Source organism: Dunckerocampus dactyliophorus, chromosome 1 (genome assembly GCF_027744805.1).
Source record: "Dunckerocampus dactyliophorus isolate RoL2022-P2 chromosome 1, RoL_Ddac_1.1, whole genome shotgun sequence".
Taxonomy (NCBI): domain Eukaryota; kingdom Metazoa; phylum Chordata; class Actinopteri; order Syngnathiformes; family Syngnathidae; genus Dunckerocampus; species Dunckerocampus dactyliophorus.
In genome coordinates this window covers 18135031-18156767 of record NC_072819.1, presented here as the reverse complement: position 1 = coordinate 18156767, position 21737 = coordinate 18135031, and the positions used below count along the sequence as shown (strand labels likewise).

Below are 21737 nucleotides of genomic sequence, written 5' to 3'. Positions count from 1 at the left end.
ACTCCCAAGCTCATGAATGCCCTATGGCAGGCAGCCATTGGCCAATTAACTGCTCTGGTGGGAATAATGCACTATGGGAAGTTGCAGTTTAAAAAAAAACAACAACTCGTATTGGTACTTGTGTTGTTATTTCTTAGCTACCTTTTGAGTATTAAGTTACGGTGTGATGACATTAGCCTTCTATCTAAGATGACACCGTAAGTCAGACTGTTATATTGATTAATGACCTCCTGCTTTTTCCGATGGGTTGACAATCTCGTTGTGAGTTCCCTGATAGCTCGTGATTGGCTCCTGCCAAAGAAAGAGCCACCGCTTCCTCACTGACTCACAAGCAGCACAGTGTTTAAACGATTAGTAGTAGTTCTTAAGTATAGGAGATATCACAAGATTAGAACATGGTCATAAATTAACCACACTGCTGTATAAGCCGCAGGGTTCAAAGTTTAAGAAAAAAGTAGCGGCTTATACACCGAAAATTACGGTGATCGTGTCTTGAAGCAATTGAGACAAAATGGCATGCACTACTTGGCTGCAACCAGCAGAGGCACTGTTGATTTCACCCTCACCCATGGGAGATTCATGCATTATTCTGCTTAATAGAACACTACCATGGAAACAGTTTTCCGTCTCCAATCCCATGAAAATGACTTTCAACAAACACTTTAATTTTGTCGAAAGCCCATCCCGAGTGTATATCCATCATGGTCCCCGTTATTGTCTCTATTAAAGCCCTTACTGACAACAAGTAGGCTCTTTATTTAGGCAGGTTTGCTTGTGTCATGTGTTTAAGTGCATCGTCAAACTCTGTAAACTTACGTAGCAAGTTGAATGGTCACAGTGGTGGTGCTATGGAATGAACATTTATACAAAAAATATGACTGGTACATTATAAATAAGTGAAAGGAAAATGCTGCTTTTTTATGGGAAGTTCAATTCTACAGTATCTTGGTCCAAAAGTGTAACAATTGAGTCCATAAGACATTGCAATGAAGAGAGATAAGGACCTTTGGAATCTCTTACACTTCACATTAAGGAATGAACAGTGCAATCAAGCAGTAAATTCTTTCTATGAAACCACAGTTATCATTGTCTCATAGTGGTTAAAATACATTAAATGCTCTGTGTTTTGGCCATTGATTATTTTCTTATGTATGTGTGTGTGCCTGCATGCTTTCACCTGTCAGGGTTGCTTCAAAAATAAGATTTTGGAGATTTTTGAAGTGGCATAGGGGAAGGAATCCAAAGTCCTTGGTCCTAACACTAAGGCAAAGTTGAGGCAAAGCGTGACAGCATCTGCAACATAGTGCTTCAACCATTGTTGTACTGTACAAAAGACACAATTCATTGTCAGTCAAAAGTAAAAAAAAAAAAAAAAAAGGTATTGTTCTTTGGTGAGGTTTCACAAGGTTGCTGCTGAATGGTTCCCGGCATTGAGGTGCTTGTATTATATCATAAAATGTAAAGAATAAGGCAAATGGGTGGGTGGATTCTTGTCAGCAGTGCTGGCAGTCCAGTGCTACGGGGAGGGGGGTCGGCCTCGTTTGAGCTGAGCTGAGCGATGTGACTAGTGGTCACATGGAGTCATTGTCATGCTCCATTGGTTCATCTGGAAGGCTGACACAAACACACACAACTCCTTAATCCAAATTAAGATTTTTTTTTTTATAAATAACAACAACAACAACAACAAGGCAATGTTAAAAGCAATATAAGAGTACTTGATTGGCACCAACATAGTTATCAACCAAGCATGACACAGTGTGCTGCTCAGATTGTTAAATAACATCACTGCAACATTAACAAGGATTAAGAATACTTAACCCAGTGATTTAGATCATGATAAACTGCCGGGATTGATAAACAACAACAAGTCATCATTAATGAGAAGGTATGAGAACTATGATGGTGCCAGTAACAATGACATAACATGCTGCTGAGGTTTATAAATAATAACAATGCTCTTTAAAACCACACTTTTTTTTTTTTTTAATTTTGCACATCATCCACGTTCCTTAACATTGTTACGCTCAAGAGCTACGTTACTGGTGTAGTGACTACTTGCCACACCAGACCGGCTAGCTACTAGCCGGCTAGCAACTAGCTTCACCACACATTCGCCCACAGCGTGTTAGCGTTGTGCTCAAAATGCATCAGGCCACTACCGAAAGCTAACACTACATATTAGAGGTGCTGCTGTGTTTTTATTTTGCAGTTTGGAAAAGTTAAAGCTAGGTGTAGGCATTTGCTTCTATGTTGATATGTAAAATCAATGCGCCCAGGAAGGAAGTTCATGTAATGCTTAAAATTACCAATGTACGGCAAAATACTGTAAGTATTCCATGTTATCATGAATGGACCTGTTACTAGATGGGCAAAGCATGTATATAAAACCATAAAACATTGTTGGAAGGCTTTTGGAGGTGTTTTAATAGCGGGCTTAGTAGGCGTGGAGGATAATTTTTATACATATATACATTGTTGTTATTGGATTGGTATAAATTCTTCCAATGATAAGAATATGACTTATACCAATATAAATGGTAAATGAAAAAAGCCAAGTTGATGGCTGGTTGATGGTGCGCGGCGCACTGCATTGATGCATTGGAGCCTCATGTGTACTTCAACATGTAGGGCCTTTCCGTGTTAATGGAATCACGGAATTGGCCAATAAATATGTTAAAAGGAATCTTGTGGAAATTGACACAATGTGAATGAAATGCTGTCATTGTGAGGAGAAGGACCATTCGTGTGGGGAAGTATTTACTAGGCGGACGGCTCCATCGTGGCAGAATCATTACAAACACTAATCTGCCTCCTCCCGAACTAAACATGTTGAAATGGCGATAAACACTGACGAAAGCTGCCGGAACCTCCTCTTACAGAGCGTGAATGGAATCTAAAAGGGTTAGCTTAGTTTAGCATGCTTTTGTAACAATGTGTGCAGAGGCTGACATCCCATTAGAAAAGTTAGATAGGCAACATTAATTACTCAATTACTGGGCAAAATTGTCCACTGATATATTGCATCAGTAAATATAAGGATTTTTCCATTTAATTAACAGACATTTTATTCACTAACCCATAAAGCACACACGCTATGCTGGTAAAAATAAGTGTAAAATGTAAAAAACTATTCCATTCCATTTTCCTCTGCTTATCCGGGTTTGGGTCGCGGGGGCAGCAGTCTTAGTAGGGAAGCCCAGACTTCTCGGTCCCCGACCACCTCCTCCAGCTCCACCGGGAGGACACCAAGGCGTTCCCAGGCCAGCTGTGAGACATAATCCCTCCAGCGTGTCCTAGGTCTTCCCCGGGTCCTTCTCCCGGCTAAGCATGCCCAAAACACCTCACCAGGGAGGTGTCTGGGAGGCATCCGGACTAGATGCCCAAGCCACCTCAGCTGGCTCCTCTCGATGTGAAGGAGCAGCGGCTCTACTCTGAGCTCCTCCCGGATGACCAAGCTCCTCACCCTATCTCTGAGTACCGCTACTCTACGAAGAAAACCTTTTTCAGTCGCTTGTATCCGCAATCTCGTTCTTTCGGTCACGACCCAAAGCTCATGACCATAGGTGAAGGTGGGAACATAGATCAATGTCTACACTTACCCAGTCAAAAATACAAAATGCTTAGTTTGGTAGACACTAAATGCACTTGCTGTATTGTACAGTGTGTTACCAATAAATCAATAAACGTGCTTTACAATTTGAGACAAGCGTATTTAATTATATGGGTTAAGGTTTGTAGCTTTTTATACAAGACTCAGCTGAATTTAATTATATGTCATATCGCGATACAGCCCAAAAATACTGTGTATGTTGCTGGGATTGATGAATAAAAACAAAGCCATACTAACGAGGATATAAGAGTCTATGGAACTGGAATAGTAACAATCAAGCGTAACGATCGAGCATGGCATGCTGCTGGTATTGATAAATAACAAGAGGGGCATAAATGAGGAGACAGGAGTACTGTGATAGCGTTGGAATAGTGATGCCTGAGCATGACATGCTGTGGTGCTTTTAAAACAAAATACATTTTTTATTGAAATCCCCAGTGTAAAATATGTAGGAGTCCAGTACTACCTCTTGTTGGAAAGAACTCCCACAGAGAGTGAGGCTAGAGCATTGACAGCATCTGTTTCCTCGCAGTCTCGTCTCTGGGCGGCTAGGTAGGACAGACCCACTGAACTGCTGTAAGCCTTCACACTCTGCCAGTATTGACCTGCAACACAAAGCACACATCAATCAAACAACCAAAACATGCAGTGGACCAAAACATTTCAAATAATAGTGAAATAAATAGATAATAATATAGAAAAGTGTGAAATAAATAAGACTGCTCACTTTGTATTTGCATGACAGTCTGCAGGGATTGGACGGCGTTAGCATTTGGTTTCTGAAGCAGGACCTCCTCTGACAGTGAATCCTAAGACATCAAATACGTAAGGAACATACTTGTTCTTTCATAAAACTCCATTGCCCATCATGCCCCACCTGTGCACCGAGTAGTGCACTGACACAGGCCTCAGATGCGTCGCAGATCGCAGTGAGGTCATGACCGCCCTCCAGCGACAAAACCAGACGGCCCCCTGCTAGAGACATCAGCTGGCGGGTCAGAAAGCTAAAACCTGTAACACACACACAAGTTAGCATCAGTGACTGAACTTTTCGTCTTCCAAATATTTGTTCAAGACACATATATATAGTTTGACCTCCTGCTCCACCGTGACAACCAGCAGTCACTATAATTATGGTTAGACATGCAGTGACAGCAGCTATGATTATCTATTAATACCACTGAGGATGCAAGGGATTCAAGTGCTCAGAACACATTAGGTTTAAGACTGGAGCCCGTATGCAGTGAAGAGCCTTGCTTACATTTGGCAGACACCTTGTACCCTCCAAGAGGTGCGGGGTTGCCCTCGGCAGCGTCAAACCCTGCTGAGACCAGAACGACATCTGGGGAAAACTCCTGGGCAATGGGCATCACCACAGTTCTGCACATAAAGACGTACAAAGACCACTGTAATCATGAAAAAAGGACATTCTATTTGATCACAAAGCTGTACTGACGATACACTGGAGGAGTAATTTGATGGTGCTAAAATAGTAACTACAGAGCCTGATATGCTACTCGGATTGATGAACAACTAAGTAGCATTCATGTATATAGAGCTGCTGCTTTCAACTTAAATTGGGCTTTGAAAGTGCCACTGTTTCACTGATTGTGTCACTATTTATTGACAACCGGGCGGACCTGGGAGCAAGTAGGCCTATAATTCGAGCAGCACTATGACGGGAGCAGCTTTTTCAAGATCACGCTGATCCGCTAGCATTCCCTGATCAAATGATCCATCTATAAGCGAGACAGATTTTCAGACGAGGGAAGACTCTACATATGTTCACTTTTTGAGCTGACTGTCAGGAATAAAATACAATATGAAATATCAATTCGGCCAATGTTAGCAGATGTATATGTCACATCAGCCTATAGCCTATATACATAGCCTGTTGTTCATTTTATATTACAGTATTTGCTAGAGAAATATGCACTTTGAGGCATCAATCAACTGCAAAAAAACACTTCTTTATTTTAACGAAAAGGAAAAATTCGTGACATAGGAAGTTGTCACAAAACACGTAAACACTGCCACCTTGTGGTCATCACGAGGTACAGCATGTCTCATGAGCACACTGATGCAGCTCATCAGTCGACCTAGGACTTATTTGTCACAGATAATTAGCATAATTAATTATTTCACTTTCATATGGCCATGAATAAACGGATCAGTGTTTTTACATGTAGGGCAATGTGTGTCACTAGCTGTCAAGAAGTATTTATTGTCATTGTACAGAGACAGTAGATTTGCGTGTTTATTCCAACACAGTAAAAAAAAAAACAAATAAAAACAGAGCATTTGTAGCCTGTGCACACGCAACCTTGTTTTTAATAAAACACACACATGCACGCACGCACACAAATTCTATTCTTGAAATATGAAAACAATATAGACATAATTAAAAAATGAAAAGACAGTTGTTGTCTTCCCTCGCTCTTTTAGCAGCGACCGTGTTGCTTTTTGGCAATGACAATCTTTTTGAACTCCTCATAACGCTCCATGATAATTACTTGCTCATCTTGTGTAAAATACACTGGCTGGGATGGCTTCATTTTTGCACGGTATTAGAATAATATGATGTCAAATTTGATGTGAACTCTATGTCCTTTTATGCGAACGCTCACTGAGCACAAAGCCGAGAACCGGACATGACAAAGTAAGTTGATAACCACCGTTGCAGTACAGTTTAGTTCTGTTTGGGTAATTTAGGTTTTGTTGAGCTGCATCTTGAGCAGAAAGCCTGGTTTAGTTGAGCCGCTTTCGCAGAATACCCCATGCTCCTGGAACTTGAACAACAACGCAACATGGCAGTGGAATATTAGCGATCGAGCATGATATGCTGCTGGGATTGATAAATAACAACGAGATGGCAAAATTATTGGGGATATAGGAGCACTCTGAGGCACCAGAATGCTAATGATAGAGCATGATATCTGCCTGGATTGGTAACTAACAACAACAACAACAAAAATGCATTGATGTGAACATAACAGTACTTTGATGGTAACAGTGGAAGTAACAACCGAGCATAATATCCTGCAATGCCTCTAAAACTGGGTGCAATAACATTGTTTTGATTGTTGGTGCTTGTGAAAAAGGTTTCCATTGTACTGCAGTTTTTTGAGGGGGAAAGAGTGGAGGGCTTTTGGTGAGACTGGAGCCCAGCTCAGGCGGCGGAGTTCAAAGCCAGAATGAGCAAGTCTGTTCCCTATTAGAGGGCTGTCACTCTCCTCACGTCATTGACAACACAGAGGAAAAGGAGGAAAACAGTCCATCTGGGATCCATTTACCTTCATTATTCCGCCTGGGGACTTTGGAGACCCCCCCCTCAACCGCTAGCCCCTCTATCCTTGTCTTTGTACACACGCATAAACACACATAAACACACGCGGCTGTCATGACTGCATGCAGATGGACAACATGAGCTCATAGTCAAAATGGAGCGCACGCAGAGATAAATCACGCATTTCCGTACGGCAATAAACACCAAACACAACTAAAAGGTCACAAGGAAATGGTTTTAATGTCACACATAAGCATGTTTTTGCAGGGGTCTTGTTAGATTTTGACCCACCTAAAGTTGATACCAAAGCATGCTGACACTCCTCATTCATCCCCCTCACATAACCACAAGAACCAACACCACCTCCCCAGCAGAACCATAAAAGCTCACTCACTAAGCCCTAAGGAGAGAGCAACTAACTACAGATTTACCCATGAAAAGATGGAAGGGGAGCGGAACAATAATCAAAACAATCGGTGCAGGGGATGAAGGGTGGCTACAAAAAGCTGCTTAAGAATGAAGGACAAAAATGACGGTCTGAAGTCAACATGTTCCAAAGTTTTAGCGTGAATGAAAATGTTTTCCACTGAATGGCTAACATAGGCCTTGGTAACAGAGGGCAGGAAATGGGGCCCTGTTTTGGATTCCATGTGAAAGGGAAACCAAAATTCTCTAACTCTATCCTAAATGTGTAATTGCCTCATCACATTATCCAATGATTACCTTTGTTTTCATTTCATTGTTATGGAGGGGAGGGAAGTGGGGAAGTGACAGAAAGGAAAGCTCTGACTTGCTTGGGGAGAAGTTTTTTGCTGCCATCTGTTGGTATATATCTGTAGACGGCAAATGCAGTCGTCCCTCACCACTTGCGGTTCAAATTTCGCGGCTTCACTTTATCAGTTTTTCAAAAATAAATAAATGAAGGAATCATGCTTTTTCGTGGTTGAATACGGTCTATTAGTAGAAAAAAAAAAAAGGCCAGTCTTGTGTGTGTTTGTGCCGATGCTTCTCAGGAAGAAGGAAAAAGAGGAAATTTGGACAAATAGAAGCACTATGTTGACATTACGTGATTTATGTTGTTATGCTTGCATCACATGATCGACGTGAAAATCAGGATTTGATTTCTTCATTTTTCAGTTTGTTTGCTCATAGCAAGAACAAAAGATAAAGTTTACATCTAATTTGAAAACACTTAGCAAGCCCAACTGCCACTGTAAAAAGTTATTAGCTAGTGAAATCAATTTTTAATCTATGAGCCTGAATCTGTTATGATTAAGTTGAAAACCATACAATGGCTTTGTGTATCACTGCTGGTGTACATTAACGACAGGAACTAAATGCACCAAAGATGACAATTGCTGAATGTTTGTTGCACTTTGTAGACAAGACCCCCTCTCCGCCCTCCAATAATGTCTACAAGATTACCACCATTTACCACCATTTTCCAGTAACCATGTGGTTGCCAGTTTTCCTTTGAGGCTCGGGCGCATCAAGACAACCAAAAAGCAGACTACTTGAAACGTTATTGGTGCCAACCACCCACAAATGGCGATTAGCCAGCCGACATGCAGGAAGTGACAGTCCACAAGACCTGGAGACTGTTTACTGCTAAAGAGATACTGGGGGCGGGGGGAGGATGCCTGACACATGCTCTGAAAATGACAGGGATTATCAATTACGCACAAAGTACGTCAGAGCATTGGGAAACTGAGCTGTGATCCTCTGGCTCAGTGGTGATGAATAAGTGTCTTACAAGGATAACATGCTGCAACTAATTTGTCTTCTTTGTCAGTTTTAACTAATTTTTAATCAGTTAAGACTTTAATAAAGTCTGGAACAAACCTTCTATTGGACTTTGTACTTGGGATAAGCATAAACAAATGAATTTATTTGACTGTTTATAATGTTGGCATTCATGAAACATGAACATTCAATGCAATGTCGCTGGGAGCAGTAAAGGCACACAAAAAAATAAAAATTAATTCTCAACAAAGAGCAGATGGCGTAATTCTATCAGGGTGTAGTTTGCTGCCTAAAAAGGCTGCCATTGAAATCGAAACAGGACAGGAAGAGATGGAAGTTTGGTGCTACAAACTTGTTGCAATGCAGAGAGCAACTTGCAGCCTGTGGGCCATTTACGGTCTGCAGGGGTATTTTAGCAGGCAGATGTAATAATAATTAAAAAAAAAAAATGTAGTTTGAACCTTGAGGACTTTGAGGATCCCCACTATCGGTGTAAAGCAACAAAACACAACTGTTGATAAGTCAGTGGAGTGAGGTTCCCCACGCTGATGAAGTAAGAGCATCTGCATCCCTCTCAAGGTGTCTGTTTTTAGTTGTTGACAAGGCTACTTTCACATGCTGACGTGCAAGTATTGCTGGAATTATTTTATTTTGTTGTAGTCAGCTCACTTATTTGAATATACAGGTAGCTGAGAGCTGTTGTACTGCCCTACCTGAATGCAGCGAGGTATTCTGCATCTCCCATGGGAGGATCCAGTCCTCCTGTCCACGCCACGTTCACATTGAAGCCCTCCCCAGCACCACACCCGACCTAAAAAAAAAAGACCCAAAAATGTATTTCAAATGTACTGCATTCGTGTACGTTTACAGTAGCGTGTCTGTCCGCACCCACCTCAGCCGGTGAGCCGCTGCCGGGAAAGAAGTTGCCGTGATCGTAGCGATGAAGCGACAGGTAGAGAACGCTGGGGTCATTGTAGAAAACCTCCTGGGTGCCGTTACCATGATGAACATCCTGGTGACCATGGCCAGAACAAGAATAAATATCATTTTTAAGTCAGTGTAAAGGGAGGTAGGATTAAACAAGCTCTGCTTCTCCTATTCCTTTTTGGGCATGTTGAATTGTACAAGTGTAAACATGTGATGTTCGAAATAAACTAAACCACATAAATTAAAATTACCATAAACCCCCAACAAAGGTGAGAAGAGCTTCTTACCCAGTCGACAATGAGGATTTTGCTGACGCTGAGCTTCTGTTGGAGCTGTTTGGCAGCAATAGCTACAGAGTTAAAGTAGCAGAAACCCCTGAGGAGAAGAGTGGTAGTAAGTTAAGATAAGGATACTATAATGGATGGACTCCCGTAGGGCCTTCAAGCCTGTGTTTAAGAAAGTACGCTGTTTTGTTTTCACTAATTTTTAAAAACCATCACTTATGTAAAGAAGAGATAACACTTACATTGGGTTGGAAGGGTCAGCGTGGTGCCCTGGCGGTCTGACCACAGCAAAGCCATTCTGTTTGAAAAATAAGGTCAAAATCACTCACTGTCCATCGCAAGGAACTGATCACTTCCTTCTGTATAGTATATACTGTATATATATATTCCGTAGGACAAATTACAATTACGTCCCCCTTGATTACAATCCATCCATCTATGCTGCTTTTCCTTACTAGGATCGCGGGGGTGTGCTGGAGCCTATCCCAGCTGAGTTCGGCCGAGAGGCGGGGTACACCCAGGACTGGTCACCAGCCAATCACAAGGCACATATAGACAAACATTCACACTCGCATTTATACCTATGGACAATTTAGAGTCTACAATTAAGCTGACATGCATATTTTTGGAATGTGTGAGGAAACCGGAGTACCCGGAGAAAACCCATGCACGGTGGGAACATGCAAACTCCACACAGAGATCCTAAATACAATATATATTTTTTTATTATTATTATCACTATTATCAACCCTGCTGTAACTTAAATGTGTTTCACAAGTAGGTCTTATCTTTAGTTACCGTATTGACACAAGTATAAAGTAAGATGGTATCATTTCCCTAGAAAATAGCATGAAAAAGACATGTTGTCTTTTAATCAGTGTCTAGAGATGTATACAATGTAAAACAATAGGTGGTGCTTTCTCCCTAGGATGTCTGAGGTTTTCTTCCTGTCACTCAGATGCACAGCAGCCCCAACACAGAGACCCACTCATATAAAAAGACTGAAATATGGCAGCATAATTTTACTTGTGATTCACCATTGGCATCCCTGCCAATATATATATATATTTTATTTGTGGGAAAACCCGTCCGTTGTTGTTTTTTTTCACAGAAAAATAAAGACATGAATAAGAAATAAACATAATAATAATGCTTAATGAATTCTTTGGACCAAAATCTGTGTATGTAATGTAATAGACAATGAGTGTTCAATAAAAAATGTGTAAGCAAAGAAACTGTGAGCAATGATGGGAGATACAAAATAGTATCTACAAGTGGTAGGACTTCACAGTAGTTTGAGCTGCCTTAGTTAGGCTTCCTCATGTTGCTGCACATGAGAAAAAGGATTCCAACGGTGGACGGACCCTCCAGAATGATTTTATAATAGTCCTGTATTTGGATTTGGATTTGACCTAATTTGAGTTATAACAGAAATGAAAGTGATATCCAGCGTTTGTGGACTTTCTCACCTTGAGCTCACCCTTGGCTACTCTGACAGCCAGCTCGACAACGCTGCCGGCGGCCATGCGTGACGCTGTGGACGTGTGCGATTCGTTCCAGATGGTGTCGTTGTCAACCTGCAACATGAAGAACAACTAAGGCAACTAATCAATGTTTATGCATCACTATATCTATCAGGTCTCATTGTACACATTTAACAAGTTTACATTCAAGCACTTTTCAATCACTAACTTGTCATGTTATATTTATATCCAGATATGAGACTTTTTAAAATTTTCATTTAATCAACAAATTACACATACTGTATGTTGTGTACAGTATGTTTAATAGATACTGTATATGCTGTATTTAATTTTATAAAAAGCTACAAGTAACCTCTAAGGTTGAATATAATCCGATTTGACTAGAAATATCTGTTTCAAAAGAAGTCAAACTGTCGCCATCCTAGAACATTTATGAACTGCTCAGGCAAGGTTTTAAGTCATATTCTGTCATACAAGTGTAAAAATAAGTGCTATGGCTCAGACATTGTTTTTTCCCCACAATATGTGTCACACAAATGTAAAAAGAGGTTAACAAGTAGTGTTAAGTTGGCAGCTAGCTAGCTAATGACTTTAGGGGAATATTTTTCATTTTTTATTAAGTATAAAATTGCACACACCTTTCAGACTTGGAGATTGCACTGTGATTATCCTTTCAATAATGTCCTGTATAGCAAAAATTAATTGCTTTTCAAACTTTGGATATGCAAAGTTAAATCCATATTGCTTCCATTGATTGTCCTTTGTTTCTTCATATAATTGTTTACTAAAAAGGTTATCATGGTCCGCCTGGTCCAATAGATGAAACACTCATCCTTTCATTCCGTAGTCCTGCACATGTTGCTCCTATTAGTCATGGTCAGGGGTTTGAAGTAAAGTCTCAAGCAAATATTAGCATTGTGCCAAGAAAGGTGTCTTTTTATTCCATTTCTTTGCTATTTTCACTTGCATAATCTTTGATATCACCAAGACAGAGAACATGCTGCATCATTATTCATGGCTTTGGCGTTGCTTTGTGTGTGCAGTGAGTTTATTTTCAAACTTACCCCGACACCCCCACATGGTAGCATGACAAACATCCTTTGAGAGAGGATTCCTGAGGGAACAGCGTTTATAATATATTTATAATAGCAGCATTTCTAATATATATATATAAAACATTTTTTTTAAATTTTAAACATTACAATAATAGCAAGAATTAAAAAAAATAATGCACAAATCCTTTACGGCTATAACGAACCTGCCAGTTTGCGGTTATCCAGTTTGAGTCGGTTGAGCGGGTTGGTGCCATAGAGCAAAACATGACGCTCCGAATGGACGGACTGCAGCTCTTCCAAAGTGGCCTTACGACCACGAATGCTCTGTGACACAGGAAGAGGGTCATTATCATCTTGAACACCATTCATTAGTTGCCATAACAAAAGTTGTATCAGGGAGTCCTTAAAGTGGGCACATTCCTTCAGTATATTCTGAATTTCCAGGGAAAGAAATATCTTTAGGGGGTGAGAGAGTAAAATAAGAAGGATAAGAATAGACAGTAGCCACTTTTACAAAGCAAAACCTATTTGCCTGTACTTTTCATACAGAACCCAGCGAAGCAAAACCCTTACACACAGACTGCATCCCGCCTATGTTACTGCCCTAGCCCCTTTTATACACGCCCTGCACAAGCTGCCTGTTTTCCATGTGACCATTCTGTATGGCACAAGCATGGAATGGGGGAGGGGAGGCGGATGATGACCCAGCACTGCGCCATAGGGGTATGACGAGATTTTCGCAATATTAAAACATGACAGGATTTCTTGTACAGAAAAAACAGTCTTGCAGACACCGGACCTGGGAAGATAATACATAAATAAATGTATCACACAATAAATTAAAATGACCTCAATAAGTTTGCTGCCCTTGATATATTGCCATGTCCATGCGTCCATGCATTTTTTCCTCTTCTCTCGCTTCCAAACAGGCAGGAAGAGGTTTCACTCTGTGCGTTGGTTTCAGCCCCTGGGCGCGTTTGTTCCATAAAACAACAGCATGAACAAAGTGAGTCATACAGTTGCTGTGTCTCTGTGGGGGCAGGCGGGGACGCTAGATTGTACACAGCAGAAGAGTGTAGCCTTGTGAGGAGCAATGCAAGGTAACGTAGAAGGTAGAAGGGAAAAGATGCTTGCAAGATCAAATGCCACAGCCCCGGTGTGGGAATATTTTGGCTTCAAACCAAATGAGCAAGTTGATCCCATCAACAAGGACAAGTCAGTATGTCGAATTTGTTTGAAAGTGGTGTCAATTCAACAAACTTGCCCTCCGAAAACCTATCCACCCGACCCAGTTTTTCTATCTGGAAAAAAGTACACATGGAAATGCAAAGCCTTTGTCCTGACAGTCACCACTCACTGAGACGTTTGGTTGACAAAGTAAATACACCCAGAACAGTGCAAAATGGTGTGCGCTGACAGAAAGTGTACTTTGCTACATCACAAAAGAAACGCTAATACGATTGAAAAGCCAGCATTTCGAGAAATGCTGCAAATGTCTGGCAGACAGTAGGAATTGCCTGTGAGAAAATACATGTCACAAACGGCAATTCCACAACTTTACAATAGTGAAAGATGAAAGTGAAAGAAATAATTGCATTACTATGGTATATACACTCCTGATCAAAATTTTAAGACCAGCTGAAAAATTTCATGAATTAATATTTTGCACCGTTGGATCTTAAAGGAAAACTGTACTTCTCGTTGGAATTTTGCCCATCATCCACAATAAGTATTACAAAGTATTACATGTTATCATGAATGTACCTGTTACTACATGGTTACAGCATGTATATAAAACCAAAAAACCTTGTTGGAGGTTTTGGAGGTTTTTTAATAGCGGTCTTTGTAAGGCGGCACAGGTGTGTGTCGCACCATGTGCAGTAATGAGCTGTCTCTTTTTTATCTGTTTTTTCCAACACACAGAAAAGAGAAAGACGTGTGTTCATGTTTCACATAAGGATTGTGGATTGTGGGCAAAATTTAAAAAAAAAGTGCAGTTTTCCTTTACAAGGTTCTAAGTAGAGCTGGGAGTCAGACACTAACATTTTTGAGTAAGCAATTTGCAAACGATGAAATTAAAAAAATGTGGATTTAATGTCATTTTCTGTCAGGTATTCACACTGCCATGATCTCTTGTTGGCAAAGGCAAAAAAGCTTTCTCCCTCAACACGGTCGGATTGTTGACGTGCATAAGCAAGGTCTCTCGCAGCGCACCATTGCTGCAGAGCCTGAATGCAGTAAGACAGTCTTTTTAAACTTCTTCAAAGATTCTGAGGGTTATGGAACAAAAAAGTAAATTGGTAGACCTAAAAAAAAATGTCACCAGCACTGAGCCGGAGGATCGGATGGGCTGTCCGTCAAGACACTGGACGATTCTCGGCCCAAATTAAGGTTGTTACTGGTGCCGAGTGCAGTCCAATAACCATCAGATATCATCTGTGAGAGAAGGGTTTTAAGAACAATAAACGTCTTCAAAGGCCTCGTCTCTTTCAACACCACAAAATTACACGTTTGGAATTTTCACAAGAGCACCAAACATGGTACATTGAAAGGTGGACGTAAGTTTTATTCTCTGATGTAACCTTGACGGTCCTGATGGCTTCCAACCTTACTGGCATGACAAGGAGAGCCCACCTGGGATGTTTTCTACACGGTACAGTGGAGGGGGCGGCATCATGAGCTGGCGTGTTTTTTACTTCAGTATAATGGAGTTTCAGGTTGTGCAGGTGCGTCCAACAGCAGCTGGCTATGTGGACACGTTGCAGGGGGCATCCCTCATGACTGTGTGGTAATGACAGAGTTTATCAACAGGACAACGCTGCAGCTCACAATGCCCGCTTGACAAAGGACTTCTTTCTGAGGAATAATTTCACTCTTTTGGACCATCCTGCGTGTACCCCTGATCTAAATCCAATTGACAACAGTGGATGTCCTCCAGTGGATGTCCAGCCATCTTCACCACCTGGAGCAACATTTCCACTATCCTCCTGGAAACACTGGCATCAAGCACGGCAAAACCAATTTCTGAGGTGACTAAAAAGAATGCCGCAGTTACTCATTTTTTTAAATTCTTATTTCTATTTTAGGTAGGTTTGTGTTTTTTTTAGCTACGGTCTTAAACTTTTGCTCAGCTGATGAACAGCCTATTTCAGTTTAACGGTTGTTTGCAATAAATTGCTAACTCAAAAATGTTTTTGTCTGACTCCGATTTCTTCTTTTTGCATTGTGAAGCTCTTTTTAGAACCTCCTTAAAATCCTCGTGACACCCCCACTATTCCGGCTTCTTAGGTAGTATCATATCAACAGCAGAGGCGGGACGACGCCTGTCTGTCAGGGTATTCTGCAATGGCTGGAGTGTGGTGTGACTTTCAACATCCCTGGACTCCCTTATGCCGCCCTGTTGTGCTGAAAGCATGTTGGTGTTCAAATATTTTATTCATCACAGCAGACTAGGGGTGTAACGATTCATCAACTACATCGATATATCGATTTATACATTGATCTGTGTCTGGCAAGTTTCCATTACAGACGACATATATTGATTAAACATCGTTTAAAAAGGTAATCAATCGATTGCATCAATACTAGGAAATAAAGAGTTGGATTTCACCACAGCAGGCTTTACATAGATGTTTAGTTTTTTTGTTTAGGAAAAGCTGGCGAGTGAGAAATAATTATGCCACAATTGCGGCCCAGTGTGCGGCATGTTTAGGCAAAGACTAAGCCAAAACTGTAATTATTGTTTACTTGTTTGTTTATATCCATAATTACTTTATACCCGATTCCCTTACAAAAAACACCAGGAATCTAGGAAACTTTACCTGCACTGTCCAGTATACAAGTATTTATTTCACAGTCACACTGTTTGAATTTTTGGCTAAAAAGTTACTGAATTGATTTGAAGTTACTGACTCGTTTCGGATTGTATCGTTCAAAATGAACTAATATCGTTTTTGAATTGTATCGGCAACCATGAATCGGGATAAGAGTCGAATCATTATTAAAAAATTAATCGTTACACCCCCACAGTAGACACATCTACTCACATGGTTACTGTGTGAAAGTGCATACTATTGCAGCAAAATGCTACATAAGCAGGTTCTCTGTAAAAGCCGCAGAGTAAATGAATGCTGGATCTACTGTAACAGTTCTCATCCAGCTATTTTGCGGGATCTGAGGCTTCCGATACTACCTCCAAAGCTGGAAAATTGTCGGCTCAACACAAAAAAGGTGGAAAAATGCAAGGGCAGTGTAAAAGGTAATTGTATCTTTTTATACACATTAGTGCTAATTCATGAGTCGTACCTCGCACTGGCCCCTCAGGCCTCTCTCCTGTAGTCGAGACCAGATGCTTTGTATTCTCCCAGCATGCTCTGGGTGACTGCTGTTGTCTCCACATGTACACTGGTGCTTCAGCATCTGGGAATCATACACCAAGCCTGCAAACGCAGATACACACACATTTATACCACAAAAACAAGCAATTCCTCAAATTAGGTTGCAGGCTGAGATTGATATGAACACTTAGAAAGTCTTTGACCTCCCGGATGTGGAAAATGCAGGCAGAGCATAATAGGTGGCGTAGCATGATGATGCAGCCACATAGACGCTCCTACTCAACTCATGTTGAAAGTGCAAACTTCAAACTGCCTACGAGTGTTTAAATAGTGAAAATTGTTCAAGTAAAACCATATTTATGATCAATAATGTTCATGATCAGTATGATCAGTAATGTTAACGTATGATTTTTTTCATTGTGTCTGTCACTTTATTTCTCATTTGTTAGCTCTTTCGTGCAGGAAATCAGCCGCTTTCAAAGCAAAAGTAAACAGGCAATGAAATATGACACCACCTTCCTACTGATCATCAATCAATGGCATTGGGTTGGAGAGGGGAGAAGGTGCGCCATCAGTGCCACCAAGTGGCCAACTGAGGTGAAGACGAACATCATGGCTTTGAAAGGCCAACACAGGCCTTGATCAAGGATGTTATATCCTGTTTTTTGGAGGAGGACAGAAACATTTTTTCGGTATGGGACACATTATTTGTTGTGTAAACAGAAACTGCATGAGGCCTTGCATGGTTTTGAAGCTAAATAATTATTGTATTATATTATATTTAGATTATTGTGTATATTTATATATTTCTCTTTGAGAACAATAAAGTATCTATCTATCTAACTACTTGACTACATTTATTTTTGTTGTTTGCTAAATTTGGTCACTGTTTTTTTAAATTATACATTTTATTTTGCATTGTAAGTTATGTGAAGGGTTCATTACAAATGTTAGACATTTTCACTAACAAAAAATTCCCTACTCAGATTTCAGATTTTGGGGTAATTTTGGGTAATTAAAAAAGTTTGAAGGTGAAAAAAGAGGTAAACAAAAAAGTACGTAACAATTCTAAAAACTACCAACATTGTGACTCACCAGTGGTGAAGCGTGCTTTGCTACTCGCCGCCTCCTGGCCAGTCAAGTTCAGAGGTTTTTCGGGCAGGGTGAGAGACGTGGAGGCGGGGGAGGACTGCGTACGTGACAAAGGGCGGTGGCCACCCAGAGCGCCGCCCACCACACCACTCGCGCTGCTACGTATAATCGGTACAGCCAGAGTCTCCATTTGTCGATGCAATTGCTGCAGCTGCTTCTGCTGCTCCCATAGCAAAGACTATGCACATGACATAGATTAGATATATACTGTATGATATAAATTATTATGATACATAATACTGTATTTCAACCTCAGTGGCTGACACTATGCATCTATATGGACACAGACGCCATCTAGAGGACTGTTAGCTGAATAACAACTGTCTTGCGTACAGTATCTTAGGATAGATAAAGCACTTTATTAAAACCAACCTGGTTGAGTATGAGTGCATGTTGTAGGTTGATCTGCTCTTGGCTACTGGCTCCTGCTGCTACTGTTGGCTCCGCCTCTCTCAGAGAATCAGCCCTCAGTCTGCTATGATAGGGCGACTCTGATGGCGACGTCGCTCCGCCGTCCTCTGAGTCCATGTCCTCAGAGGGGATCTGATGCAGCCTGGGCTTCTCGCTGGTTTTGGACATAAGCTGACAGACAGAAAAAACATTTAAAGTTGAGGAAAATGCACAATTCACAAGTGTGTAATACAGTATATTAAGTCATGCATGTTAAGGTGTTATTTTAAATGCTTGTACCTTGCCCAGGTGAGTCTGCTGTTTTAATCTCTCCAGCAGTTGCGTGTTGTGGTGCTGCTGGAGGAGGTGCGTGTGCAGGGCCCTCGTGCTCTGCGGCAGGGGCTCCGAGCGCGTTCGGCTCAGGGGCTTGTGGGCCTGAGTGCCTACTGGAGACAGCTGTTCCAAGTGGGGGGCAAACTGCAGTGGGACAGATTCGAGGCCTGGCACTGGTTTGACACAGAGAGACAAGACGACAAGAACTGTAAATAAAATGTAAGATATGAGCATAAATGTTCTCATTATCGCCAGAGCTTTTAATACCCCAACTGCAAAGAGGATGAGGCATTAATTGGAAGCAAGAAATCATTGGAGAGAGGCTGTTAGTTGTGAAACTAGAAAACTCATTATACAAACAACATAATTTTTTAGCTTTAATAATGATTTTGGAGTGCATGAGGAAGTGCAGAGGAAAACTGAGCTATCTTTGACCGCATGGTCATATATTAAGTACATTGCACGACAAAGCAGCAAAAGAACCAATGTTATAATTGTAGTAGAGATCAAACTGCTCAGTCAGCTTGAATACTACTGATGAGTGGGGATGTCAGATAATTTTGGCCGACCGATATTGACATACATATTGGCATATTGGCATTTTTGTGATATGGTTTCATATCGGTATCCGTTTTTCTGCCGATAATGATATTGGAGAGCAAGTGATGATGTGCTCCACACAGCAATAAACTTGCTGTGTATGCCCGCTGTCTGGAATTATTCCCAAATTTAGTCCTTGGATTGTAAATATGTGTAAGTGAGGGTCTTAATATGATGTTGTACAAGATCAACACCACAAAGGGACAGCAGCCCTGAAGCTCGGGAGTTTCGTCTCGCCGTCACACCACACAGCTGTCAAGAGCCCAAACAAAAAAAACAGTATACTTCCGGCCTCAACAATAAAAACACATGAATAGGAAATTTTTTCTATAATTTCCATTGCATTTTCCAGTACTAATCTTATTTTGCACAAGCAGTGTTTATTTGTGAAATGCATCCAGTGGCATCACAGTAAACAAAGCATAATGTGTTATTTCATTACACAAGATGTGACCTGACATGAGTTTGAGGGAAGACCTGCTGCCAATAGCAGTATCAGTTGATATCGTAATGAAGTTCTGCACAGTATTGGAATATCGGATATCGGTAAGGGAGTCAATATCGATCAACTCTACTGATGAGGTAATTGTAAACAGTACGGCAAGTGTAACACGCAAGAGGTTCACAGCTAAGTAGAGTTACTGACATTTTAAAGTGCATGCAGAGGTAGAGAAAGCCGCTTGATCCAGCCAACCATCTTCTATGCCACTTATCCCTATTGGGGTCATGTGTTGCCAGCCAATTGCTGGGCACATATAGACAAACAATCATTCACACTCACATTCATACCTATGGACAATTTAGAGTCGCCAATTAACCTAACATGCATGTTTTTGGAAGGAGGAAATCCAGAAAAAACCCACGTATGCACCATCACATCACATCACTTTGGAAATCAAGGTCCCAGAGTTTGGAGGAAGACAGAAGAGGCACAGAACCCATGTTGCTTAAGGTCCAGTGTAAAATTTCCACTGTCAGTGATGGTTTGTGGTGCCATGTCTGCTGGTGTTGGTCCATTGTGTAGGTCAGTGCAGCAGTCTACCAGGACGTTTTAGAGCACTTCATGCTTCCCGCTGCTGCCCAACTTTATAGAGGTGCATATTTCATTTTCCACTTGGCAGCTTCACAGAGTACCAAAACTACTCACACCTGGTTTAAGGACCATGGTATCCCTGTCCTTAATTGGCCAGCAAAGTCACCTGACCTCAACCCCACAGAAAATCTATAAAGTATTGTCAAGAGGAAAATGCGATAAGCCAGACCCAACAATGCAGAAGAGCTGAAGGCCACAATCAGAGCAACCTGGGCTCCCATAACACCTGAGGAGTGCCACAGACTGATCAACTCCTATTGCTGCAGTAATTCAGGCAAAAGGAGCCCAAACCGAGTATTGAGTGTTGTACATGTTCATACTTCTCATGTTCATAGTTTTCAGTTGGCCAACATTTCAAAAATATTTTTTTCTATTATATATATCTACACGAGGCACATTAGCAGCGTATTCAGCAATGTTGCAACTTTGGGGTTTGAAGGGCTATATCCACATTGACCGATATTACATTTTTATGCCAATATTGGGCCGACATCCATAAATAATAGTCTGTAGTCAACCACAAAGCAGCGGTCATTTTTAATTAATACATTTTCGAAAAACAACAACAGAGTGAAGGAGCGATGTTCGAACCTCAATGTAGCAAGAGACGACTGTACTGTATTTGTATTTTAGTTCATTTAGCCATTTTTACACTTGAAAATTCTTAATTTCTGAAAAAAATATGTACAATTTTCTTAAATATGCATTTTTTTTTTTTTACTAATAAATGCCATTGTCAACCACAAAACAGCGATCTTTTATTAATACATTTTTGAAAACACATAATAGAGTGAGGGAGCGATCTTCGAACTGTGATGTAGTGAGGGACGATGTCTTTATTTTAAAGTGTATCTCACCAGAGAGGAGCGGCGCATGTACCAGTCCAGAGGGCTCCAGGATGATAACAGGGAGGCGAGGACTGAGCTGCCCGCCCTGATCCTCTCTGCTCAGGGGCACCAACACCTGTGGGGTCCCGGCTGCGACCACAGGCACTCGCCCCACCTTCAGAGGGGATAGCTCTCCTTCAACCTGCACAACAGACAGGCAGTTTGGTTGTTTTGTCCGATATTATGGTAGATAAAAAGTAGTGTGGAAAAGGCCACCTTTACTCCAATTTTTACATAATAAAAAAGTAAATAATACGAAAAGTACAGGTTTAAGTAGTAAACATTTGGGTTCCATTTCATTTATTTTTCAGAGACAGGTTCCTGCAATTTTACATTGTTGTGTAACAGTTTTTGCCAGAAATAATGTATTTATTTATGTACATTATTTATGTATTTATTTACCGTTTATTTTTTTCATGCAGCCTTGGGAATATTTCTGAAGAATGGTATACACATGCTGTACTATAACTATGCATGTGACAAATGGAGTACACATTTTTTCTGTTTTTGTATATTTTTTGGCTGTGCTTTATTAAATAGAAGTATAAATTAT

At 40.9% G+C, this 21737-nt stretch overlaps 1 protein-coding gene across 2 annotated transcripts in view; it reads right to left on the bottom strand.

Moving 5' to 3' along the window:
• Window positions 1-235: 235 nt before the first annotated feature.
• hdac7a (histone deacetylase 7a) overlaps window positions 236-21737 on the bottom strand; it is an 83391-nt gene continuing 61889 nt past the window's right edge. For both annotated transcript variants that reach the window (XM_054784714.1, XM_054784706.1), the window contains exons 10-26: window positions 21155-21326; window positions 18572-18777; window positions 18254-18463; window positions 17825-18059; window positions 16698-16831; window positions 12596-12716; window positions 12402-12451; window positions 11323-11430; window positions 10096-10151; window positions 9857-9944; window positions 9535-9654; window positions 9356-9453; window positions 4875-4993; window positions 4491-4624; window positions 4341-4422; window positions 4080-4218; window positions 236-1614 (exon numbers count right to left, since the gene is read on the bottom strand). In XM_054784714.1, the coding sequence (XP_054640689.1) occupies window positions 1572-1614; window positions 4080-4218; window positions 4341-4422; window positions 4491-4624; window positions 4875-4993; window positions 9356-9453; window positions 9535-9654; window positions 9857-9944; window positions 10096-10151; window positions 11323-11430; window positions 12402-12451; window positions 12596-12716; window positions 16698-16831; window positions 17825-18059; window positions 18254-18463; window positions 18572-18777; window positions 21155-21326 (2115 nt within the window). In that variant the 3' untranslated portion in view covers window positions 236-1571. The remainder of the gene's footprint in view (window positions 1615-4079; window positions 4219-4340; window positions 4423-4490; window positions 4625-4874; window positions 4994-9355; window positions 9454-9534; window positions 9655-9856; window positions 9945-10095; window positions 10152-11322; window positions 11431-12401; window positions 12452-12595; window positions 12717-16697; window positions 16832-17824; window positions 18060-18253; window positions 18464-18571; window positions 18778-21154; window positions 21327-21737) is intronic.